The sequence below is a fragment of the Chaetomium globosum genome, genomic scaffold, assembly GCF_000143365.1.
Source record: "Chaetomium globosum CBS 148.51 scaffold_3 genomic scaffold, whole genome shotgun sequence".
Taxonomy (NCBI): Eukaryota; Fungi; Ascomycota; class Sordariomycetes; order Sordariales; family Chaetomiaceae; genus Chaetomium; species Chaetomium globosum.
The window spans coordinates 3,213,556-3,224,089 of NT_165978.1; the positions used below are offsets into that span (position 1 = coordinate 3,213,556).

Sequence of the window (10,534 nt, forward strand, 5' to 3'; positions counted from 1 at the left end):
TTCTTTGTTTTCAGTCCCCTTCCCGGTCGCAGACCGGAGTGGTAATTGTCTGTCCCTCTAATCCGCTACCTACATACCTCCCAACTGCGTTGCTTCCCCCCGCCACCTCCCCAGATTCACGCATTACACTCGCGATAGCACAATGCGATGCATGAGCTCCGTAAATAATGTCATAACATCGCCGGCATATCGACAGAAAAAGAGAAAACGAAATAAAGGAAATAAAATAACATCCAAGAAACGACCACCGGCAGCGTCTTCCATTTTCTAAAAGGGAATACGTGAAAGACGCGACGCCCGCCAGCCCACCAAACCAACGACCAACCACAGGTAGCCACAAATTAAGGACTAAAGGGTTGCTTCTCTGTCCGTCGTAGAAATTGAAAAGAATTTTGTACACACCCCTTCCGGTAGTAGAACACAAGGAACATGGCTCAGCTCGGGAGCTTGGAGCGGCGCCGTGAAGGTCGGGGTGGCACTAGGTCATGCCGACTGAGGTGAGTTTAGGCGCCCCCAGCTTGCCGGCATGCTGCTTCTTGCTGGTTGCAGGCGGCAATGGTCTGGCCCGGAGCTTGCCCACCGTTGACGGCGTCGGCACAGGCGTTGTTCTGGATGGCGCAGGCGCGCTGAACGGCAGCGCCCTTGGTGGCGAAGGTGTTGCCATTGACACGGAACGGGCGTTGGGCATCGCCGGTGTCCTCAACCGCGGGAGCTGCGCCGCCGATAGCATTGGCGTTCTGGCCACCCCTGCCGCCGTTGCCGCCCTGGCCTTGACCACCGTTGCCGCCCTGGCCCTGACCGCCGTTGATGTTGTTACCGCCCTGGCCTTGACCACCATTGTTGTTGTTACCGCCCTGGCCTTGACCGCCATTGTTGTTGTTACCGCCTTGGCCTTGACCACCGTTACCGCCTTGGCCACCCTGACCTTGACCGGCGTTGTTGCCCTGGCCCTGACCAGCGTTGTTGCCCTGACCTTGACCGGCGTTGTTCCCGCCGTTGCCGCCCTGGCCCTGGCCGCCGTTGTTCTGGCCGTTGTTGCCACCGTTGTTGCCGCCGTTGTTCTGACCGTTGTTGCCGCCGTTGTTCTGACCGTTGTTGCCGCCGTTGTTCTGACCGTTGTTGCCGCCGTTGTTCTGACCGTTGTTGCCGCCGTTGTTCTGGCCATTGTTACCACCGTTGTTGCCACCGTTGTTGCCGCCGTTGTTCTGGCCATTGTTACCACCGTTGTTGCCGCCATTGTTGCCGCCGTTGTTGCCGCCGCCATTGCCGCAGGCACCGCCGATGCTAAAGTAACGGCAATCCTCTTGCGAGCCACGTTGGGCGACAGGCATCAGCACAGGCTGGTGGTTGGAGGCGCTGGACATGGTGCAGACACGGTAGCAGCCGGTCGGCAGACCGCCAGTCACTTCGGCAGTCAAACGACCCTGGCCGTTTCCGGCGTCATTGATGCCTTTGAAGAAGGCAAACTGCTTGGCGTCGAGAGGCTGGGTAGGGTTCATGGTGTTGCCGGTGTCCTGGACAGTGACGTGGGTGTGGCCGATGATCTGGCCCTGTCCGTTGAGGTCCTGAGGAGCCGAATAGTAGGTGCTTGCGGCGTTGGTGAATGCACCCAGCTGCATGTTGGCAAGGTTGACCTCAATTTCGAAGGTGGTTAGCGGCTGGAGGTCGTCACCGTTCTTGGGGTTGACAATGACCGCCGAGACCATTCTATCCACGGAGGGAATCTTGCCCATGGCTGCTCAAGGGTTAGCGGGTGGACTACCTTTCCCTAGGATGATATATACGTACGGATACCGTTGCAGGAACCATCGCGGTTCTGCAGGCCGTTGGTCAAGGTCTCGCCGGAACAGAAGTTGATGAAGTTGGCTTCGTCACTAATTGAGATGTTAGCATCGGAAACACTAATACACCGAAGGAGGGTCATCATACGTGGCGGAGTTGACCTGACCATCGGCGACGTCGCCACCATCCTGGCCGGTTGATGCCGAGCCGGTCTGAACGGCGTTCGCAGCCAGGCAGGTGTTGGAGGCACCATTGTTGCCGCCGTTGTTTCCTCCGTTGTTGCCACCGTTGTTGCCGCCGTTGTTGCCGCCGTTGTTCTGACCATTGTTGCCTCCGTTGTTACCGCCATTGTTGCCGCCGTTGTTGCCGCCACGGAACCGGCCACCCCTGTTCTGTCGCCGTTCCAGAGCAATGGGAGATCTGTAGTGGTGGACAGTTGCCGCCTCGGCAACCATGGCCAGACCCAAAAGGGTCGTCACAGCTGTTTTCATCAACATGGTGGGTGATTTTTTAAAAGGTGTCGATGGGTCGTCGGGGAAGAATTGAGCTCCGCGGGAGCCGAAAGTCGAATTCGAGGAGAGAAGATGGTTCCAGACCGTCAAGAAGCAAAAGGGAGTTTAAAAAAAGGAGTGGTGTGCGACAGCTGGTGCCGACGAATTGGGATATGTACAAGGTAAGGTACAGGTACAACCCGCGTCCGAAGAAAGGAACGAATGGAAGGATGGAAAGAAAAGAAGAGGGACGAGAGAAACAACTACCACCGCACAAAGTGAGAATGGGACATGATCTAGGAAGAAAGACCAAGACAGGGTCTCGAGGCCCGCGCGGGGTGTTATAAGAGATGAGCCACGAAGACGGGAGCAGGGAAGGTGCTGCGACGACGATCCGACGAGAACGCCAAGCCAGTGTTTCTCATGACCCTGGCAAGCCAAGCGGTTTCGAGCACTTCCGGAGTGCGCCCCCAGGCATTCCCAGCAAGGGTTACCGCCCAGCTTTCTGCGACTCTGCGACCAGGAACGTTGACAGATCCCGGGCAGTGCGGCAGGAGGCCCGGAGAAAGAGAAAAGTGTGTGCGGCCCCACGGGTCTCAAACGCGGAGCAGGGGCCCGGTGATGCAGAACGGGGCAGTGGGAGGTGGGAATGTCGACATAGTCTGACAGACAGCGGAACAGAGGGGGATTGGAGATGCAACCCCCAAGGCCTGTCCCTTGCAGAAGTCAAAATTCGAAATCCGAAATCCCACATCAAACTTTTTTTTTTTAGTTGGGATGGCAAGGACCCTGGAACACTCCTACGGGGTAGAGACGAGACGAAAAAGGAAAGCGTGCCTTGCAGCTGAGATCTGAGATCAGGCACCAGGTACTGCAAGACATCAGAGGAAACCACGGCCTGCTGAACGGGTCAGCTTGCCTACAAGTGCCTCCTTCCTCAAGTTCCAATTTTTCGCGAGCAGCGAGCCAGGGCTCAAGTGGCCAACCCTGCCCCGTTACTGACACACACACATTTGATGGCCGATTCAGTGCCCTGAAAGAAGGCAAAAGCGCCTTGTGTCGTTGTCGTGCAAAGTTCTCAACTGCAACTCCATCAAGGCGCGCGCAACGGCTGCCCCAGGGCTGGGATGCTGGGCTGAAGTTGAGGCGGCCTGTGTGCCAGATGCCCATGACTGGATGGTTGGGCCCTTGCTCGTCTGAACTTTAAGCCAATCAGGAATGCCGGCTTGAGGGCGATCGGGCAGCTTGTGTCTCGGGATCGATGGGATGAAGCGCAAGCGAGCGAACATTGACTCCGCTCCTGTTGTGGGGTCATTCCCCACTTGCCCATTCAAGCGCTTCTCGACCCCGTGGTGGCACTTGGCTGGCCAGGAACTTCCCTCCACACAACCGCCCCTCTATGACAGCCGCCCGCCGGCTCCTGTGGCGGCGGGTGTCGGCAAACCTCCAAAATTACACCCAACAGGTTAGGATCTTCACCGTCGCCGTCCGCGCATTGGCATCGTTTGCCGTCCGCTGTATCAGGACGCATCTTGTGCTTGGCGGCCGGGAATAGCGGCAATTTTACGGCCATGTCCAGCTTCGCCTGTTCATATCCGTCTCTCGTCGGCCATCCTCTCACCCTCTGGAGCAGCTCACGCTGAAGCCGGTAGATCGCCGGACCAAGATGCGGGCCGGGTGGCCACCGCCCCTCAGGCTCACCATGTTAAGGAAACAACCCATCCCTTGAGGCAGCTTTAACACGAGGGCTGGAGACACGGCCAAAGGCCCGTGGCCGTTGAATCGCCTATAGGGACCCACATTGATTGAAAATACCTTCACGAGGCATGGTATTTCCCTCGGGCGAACAAAATAAACTTTGAAACCCTCGGACCCAAATGTTCTTGTCTGCCCCCTGTCTAGCCGCACGCTTGCAGCTTTCGACGTTGCTTCCTCCTCACGGAGACGTCACGGTCCCCTGCTTCTTGTCAGGGTACTGCGTCTGGGGTTCCCACGAGCCAGGTCCAGCGGGGGCGAAAGGGTCCCGCCGACAAACCCGAGCCTCCAAAACTTAGTCTGAACTTCAATCCTAACGCAACCTCACCGAAACGGCCATCTCTTCATAGGGCTTGCCGAGCCTCCTCGTTTCGTTACGGTGAGCATGCTTTCTAGGCTGGGCCGGCAATATGATGCCGCGGACAACCATGGAGATGAGATTACGGGCTGGCATTCGAGGTGGCGGCCGACGAGAGACCGCCGTTGCCCTGCTTGATGTTTCGGTCTCATGTGCTCAGGTTGTCCGACCGTTTGGCCTAGGGGATCTTGTTCCCGGACCAAACTCCACGATGAACGGCGCTTGGGTTGAGATGGAACATATGGCTGGTTCAATTTTTTTTAGGCTTTTGCTACAGCTTTGAGTAGAAAAACCGTTCCAGGATCGAAATATAAAGTTGAATGTCAGGTGCACTGGAAGCCCATTACCTGCGCGGCTGGATGCTAGGTAGAGAGAATAAACAACAACACCTCGCGCACAATCAGCAAATGCATTCCATAGGGAATCAAATCACACACAATTTACACAGCATCGCTATGTTTCGAAATGTGGAAATTTTGATTACACAACAAGCAGCAGCCTAACTCTGGGCCTCGTAACAGTAGCGCAACCGCGGGCGGCAAAATCATGAAGCGGACCCCTGCGCATCTTGAGACACAACCAGAGAACATATCGCCCCCCCGGGCTCCCCTCTTATCTCCCCCTCTCTCACTCGAGAATCTGCTCGGATTTTTGAAACAGTGCAACAGTTGCACCTCTTTGTCGAAACTAACCCTTCATTTCTACCACACACAGCTGAATCGTTGAGGAATCACAACGCCACCTTGGTCGGCTCTGTCGGCATTTCTCGGATGGCGACTGCGTGGGTGTCCGAGTCGGTGGCCAAGGTGGCTGACATGGCGCACAAGACGCTTGACTCTTGCCTACCCTCCCGATGTCGCAAGTCCACATGACTAGAGATCGACGGAACGAAGCAAGAGACACCTCGAAATGCTCGGCGCGAACTAATGCCGCCATCGGAGCTTGGCGTCCCATCACGATCGCTGGTGTCGACGGGAAGATCACACAGAGGGCGTTTTCCTCCTCGCACCGGGACGGGGGGACATCGTTTCTTATCGCCGGCCGGATTTCAGGTGCGGACTATCAACGATGATCACTTCTGGAAGGGTATTATTTGACGACGTGAACCGCCTCAAGGGCTTAAGATGCGCATCCGTTCCAACTACCGTCCCGCGGAGAGGGATCGGCTCCCATCGAGCCATCTTAGGATCCTCAACGCCGCCTCGGCAGAACAATTAATGAATGGTGTTAAAGATCGTCTGATAATGACTCGGTCTTGAGGCTCGTGACGATCAGGTCCAGCCATGCAGCCAAGCGGTATCCCGCCCTCGCCACCTGCACCTCAATCACCGGGGCCGCCGCCTCGTAGTAGTCCGATCCCAGCTCCTGGCCACGGATGGCATCCGGGCCCTCAGGCAACACTAAACTGGTGTTAGAATAAACATTTCCTCACAACAGACGAACACCACGCTCGGTCCGTCCGTCCGTCGATAGGGCACCACACTCACCAGTCGTGCAGACATAAGCATTCGCCTCCTCAGCCCAGGCCATCGCCGTCGCCACCGGATCCGACAAATTCGCCGACCTCAACCAGTTGATGCGCTCCGACGCAAACTTGCCCTCGTTAATCTCGCGGGCGAGCGCCTCCGCCCAGCGCTTCGCCTCGGAGTAGGGCCCGCGGCGGCGCACACCGCCCACCAGCTTCTCGGCGATGCTCGAGTCCCACACATGGTGCAGATTGTACCGACGGCCATCAAACAACACATCAATACCATTCCCGCCGCGCTCCACATTCTCCGTGTGCAGCGGCTGGTGGATGTCGCCGACAAAATGCACGACAAACTTGGCGGCCTGGGCGCGCTGCCAGGCGGGCAGCGCGCCCTCGGCGTCGAGCAGGCGCGTGGTGTAGTTGTGCAGGGCGGAGACGACGCAGCCGCGGTCCTTTTTGCAGTCGCGCGCAAAGTCGACGCCGCAGTACCGCGGCGGGTCGTCCTTGGCGTCGATGAAGTGGAAGTCGGAGGTGAAGCGGCCCCATTTGGTGTAGCGGATCGAGTCGGCCCAGGTCGCCACGCCGGCGAGGTACTCGGCCGTGTCGTTGCGTAGCAGGGTTTGCAGGTAGGTGGTGGTGGCGGGCGAGACGAAAGCGCTGGCGAGGTAGCCGACTGTGATGTGTCCGAAGCCTGCGGTTGCGCGTGCGTGGTTAGATGCTTGTCTTTGGTTGTTTAAACGGTTGGACGAGAGGGTAGAGGTTCTGGTGGTTTCGTACCGCCCCAGGCCGCCGCGCTCGGCACAGCAGCCACCGTAGTGGCGATTGTCGAGAGTTTCATCTTAGGTAGGCGACGGAAAGGTGATGTGATACGGGTTATCTGGTTGGGACACAGAGATTATGACGCAAAATATGAATATATGCAGCAGAAAAACACAGGAAGAGACAATGAGTTGAAACGATCACAAGCACAACGTCAACACAGCATGTGGTTTCCAGCTAATCATGGCCAGCTGCACAGGCGCAGGGCCAGAGCAAGGATGCTCCCGGGTGACCGACATCAAGCGCCCGGGTGGTTGGTCAGTGAACGGAATCCATGTGCTGGGGTTCTCGTCTCTGACTGGCTGACTGGCTCCTTATCCACACGTGATCTCGTGAGGCCGACGCGCTATTTGGTGCTTGGCGTGGCAAAGTCACCAATCGATGTGACGCGATGCGACGGGGAAAGAAGGAAAGAGGGCAGAGGTTGAGTTGGTCGATCTTCCATTAATATGTATAATAACGCCGTATTGACCTCGCCGAGGGGGAAATTACGAGACTACCTTTTCGAACGGCTCACAAGCTACCTAGGGATCGTTCAAACTTGCCGAACAAGTTCCAGACCAAGGCTCGGAGAATTGGCCGTGGCGTTTTCGAAGGCGTGGCAGGGCGTGGTGTGAAATTTATAGCAACCACAGTCCTCTTGAATCTTGATAAGCCGATTGAGCAGGGTGACATCATTAGAGGTCACCAACTCATTGCGCCTGTTTTAGGCTTATGTAGGCGTTGGGAGTTGCGTACTGCCTGACCGGAATGGTACCCTGCTCATTGACTTGGCCATTGTACTGATCATGTCGCTAATTTGTGCCGGGGATTTTAGCGTGAGATGATAGTGGTGAAGAGGCACCGTATCGGCAAACGACTGCTGCGAAGGCTGGTCTAGCCGATCAAGGAACATGGGAGGAAAGCAGGCTGTGTAGAGATGTAGATCTCGTCCGGCGGTCGCGAGAAGATAAACCTAATAAATATTAGTTCTGTAACTACTTGGATAGACGGGGGAATACCTTTGGGCCCAACGAGTCCTGGGGGGTATGTGTAGATGAATCACTGTCCAACCCACCCGACGTAGGGGGCGTACGGCAGCTATCTGGAACCGCCCCGGCACGCCGCTGCTCCTGCGCCAAAGCAATCAACACGGCCGCAATGTACGGGTCATAGATCTCCTCGATGGGACGTATGCGGTTCAGCTTCTTATGCAGGATTCGCGCCACAGGCCGGCTCGTCAGATGGGGGATCTGATAAGTCACGGATAGGTCGCGTCGCTTGGCGACGGCGTCGAGGTCCAGGAAGGCGAGGCCCGGCGGGGCGTTGGGCGACGGCGCAAATATGCCACCGGTTCGAAGATGGGCTCTTACAGAGCGCTGGGCGAAGCGCAGCTCGAACTTGTCGTGGGTGCTGCGGCGGGCGATTAGCGAAGATCACAGCTTGGTGGAAAACAAAGAGGAGGGAAAGGGGCGCATACCCAGCCTCGGAAAGTCCGTGGCGGTGAAGCATATCCCGCACCAGCACAGTTTTGAACTCTGACCCTACACCGCGCTTCAGATATGCCGCGAGCCTCTCGATAGGCCGAGTCAGTTTGTTATTTACTGCCATCTCCTCTCTCATTTTCCCGACAGCTGCATGGCACCCAGCGATGAATACACATCCTAAGAGATGCAGATGCTCTGCAGTCCAATATAGTGGTCGCACATAGAGACGCTGCCGGGCGTGTTGTCGCAAGATGCCGTTGATTGATGAGAGCTCAAGGGATAGTGGGTGTTTCGCAGGAGCTGCTGGCAGGGCGTCTTGCGCGTCTTGCGCGTCTTCGGCGGCATGTTCATCCCTTTCCTCGAGTACGATGTGGATGCTGTTCGTTGATAAAGGCTGAAACTCCGATGCCGCCGTTATCGTCGCCGTTGCCACCATCGATGTTGTTGTTGCTGTTAATGTCACTGCAACTTGTTCTTTGGTTGCTAATCTGCCTGGGGAGATTGGCGGCGTCCATCAAGGTTGCAGGACGCCACCAGCCACAGAACTAACAATCTCAGCCACATTGTGAGATACGTCGCCCTTGGTCACGCTCTAGGAAGATTCCATGATGGTCAGGAGAATACTACCGCGCCCAAAGGGAATAGTTATGAGGGGAGTGAGAGCGCCCATGGATGCTGACGAACATTGAGTTGCTCCCTCGGTAAGGTACAGAGTTACGGAAGGTTGCAGTGAGTCCAAAAGAGTCCCATTGCGCCAAGCCCAGGCCCCTGCCAATGTGCGAGGTGACATGGGGGAGCAGCGTCTCGGGGGACGTGAGAAGTTAAGTTTCGTTCCAACAATGTAGGACGGCGGTGTGCTGTATTACATTGAACCACACGAAGTGGAGGGGTCTTGTGCCGATGAAAGAGGGCGATGTAAACTGAAGTCCTGCAGTTGTATAAGAGACGCAGCCCTCGTTTGCTCCCCCTCCCCCCTATCGCCCAGTACGACCCGGGGGAAACGCATCTCTCATCGATGTTTTGTGTGTGTATACACCTCGACTGCTCCCTAGCCATGAGAGTCATAGAGGAGCGTGGAACCGGTTATGCCGGGATAAACCGCGGCAGTGGCATAATCGCTCGGGCCAAGATAAACTTACCAGTCGTAAAATTACCAGAGAGGCTCTGGGATGGCCGGCCAGTGAGCAGTCAGTGTGTTGACCGGGACGATCACCGTAACAAGTTCAGCATTGGTTTATTTGTTGATTGGACTATTATATCAGGGGTTATGGCCCGAGAGCATAGGTAGGTATGGCAAACCTCTACCTCGACAGCCTAGCAACCTTTTAAGATGGGAAAATGTGATGGTTGAGGAGCAACCGTAAAGATATTTCCAAAGACAATCTTTTGCAGGGAAAAAAAAAGACACCATTCCGCCATTGGGTGGAAAATTCTGGTAAAAACTCGAACTACCTAGTCTCCAAGGTGGGCCGCTAACAAAGAGGACTCGATTGAGAGTTGCCAGTTCCCATGGAAAGTATTGAGGTCAAGCTGAAAGACTGCCTGCCCGTAGTGCAGTTACCTACAGGAACGGCGATCGGTTTGCACAGCGATCGGTAATCGGCCGAGTGTAACTGGCCTGTGCTTCCCCACAGACCCAACAACCCCACCGTGCAGCAGGCCCAGCTGTGGTTTGCGGGGTGTGCCTTATCGGTGCCGTCTCAGCTCTCCCAACCCCCGTGTTGCAGCTCCGCAGTGAGGTCTCCTGCAGGGATTTTCTGGTCGCTTTCAATGTGCATCACGCTGGCCCAACCAGAACACGGGACGCAAGTCGGTCAGCCGGGCTGAGCCAGCCGTGGGGAACAGTCAACTTCCCTTTCCGGGATGGCATGCCCTGCTTGGCTGGGATCCGCTGCCGATCCGTGCTGCGATAAGGGTCCTCGGACACAAGAGCGCTGCCGGTGACTTCACTGTAGGTGTGACTGAGCCCACGTGCAAAGTTCAACACCAAAACCACCACCATTCAACAACCGTCGAAACTCCCACAAGTACCGCAAAATTGATGGGCCGCGCGACCGAAACCTAACACCCTCGAGCTTAGTTTCTTGCCCGCCTTCCCCAAGTAGAGCCCCGATCCGATATGCAGCGCTTTGTCGCCGCCGTCTCTGAGGCGCCTCACGCGCCCAGAGTCGGTGAGGCGCTTTCCGGCATCTTTGGCAGCGTGAGCTTGACGGCGTGGATATGTCTCTTGGTACGCCGAATGGAATATGCTTATGGATGCGCCAATGGCTAACGGCGCTGTAGCTCTCGCAGCTTATCACCAACTACAAAGCCAAGAGCGCAGAGGCTTATCAATGAAGTTCCTCCTGATCTGGCTTCTGGGTGATATGCCAACCTCTTCGTGAGTAGTCAGTCG

General features: G+C 56.4%; 3 protein-coding genes across 3 annotated transcripts in view; 1 reads left to right on the forward strand and 2 right to left on the reverse strand.

Annotated features, from left to right (window-relative positions):
- Positions 1-503: 503 nt before the first annotated feature.
- On the reverse strand, positions 504-2,279 carry CHGG_06337 (uncharacterized protein; the record flags this gene model as incomplete). The annotated part of the gene is made up of 3 exons (XM_001222431.1): positions 504-1,735; positions 1,789-1,874; positions 1,930-2,279. 3 exons carry the CDS (start codon positions 2,277-2,279, stop codon positions 504-506), a joined length of 1,668 nt encoding a protein of 555 aa, XP_001222432.1.
- Positions 2,280-5,613: 3,334 nt separating this feature from the next.
- CHGG_06338 (uncharacterized protein) lies at positions 5,614-8,263 on the reverse strand (the record flags this gene model as incomplete). The annotated part of the gene is made up of 5 exons (XM_001222432.1): positions 5,614-5,786; positions 5,874-6,545; positions 7,412-7,544; positions 7,675-8,065; positions 8,133-8,263. 5 exons carry the CDS (start codon positions 8,261-8,263, stop codon positions 5,614-5,616), a joined length of 1,500 nt encoding a protein of 499 aa, XP_001222433.1.
- A 2,140-nt stretch (positions 8,264-10,403) lies between these two features.
- The window catches only part of CHGG_06339 (uncharacterized protein), a gene marked incomplete at both ends in the record, with an annotated part of 1,164 nt that continues 1,033 nt past the window's right edge, over positions 10,404-10,534 (forward strand). The window contains one exon of the mRNA XM_001222433.1: positions 10,404-10,519. Within this exon, the coding sequence (XP_001222434.1) occupies positions 10,404-10,519 (116 nt within the window). The remainder of the gene's footprint in view (positions 10,520-10,534) is intronic.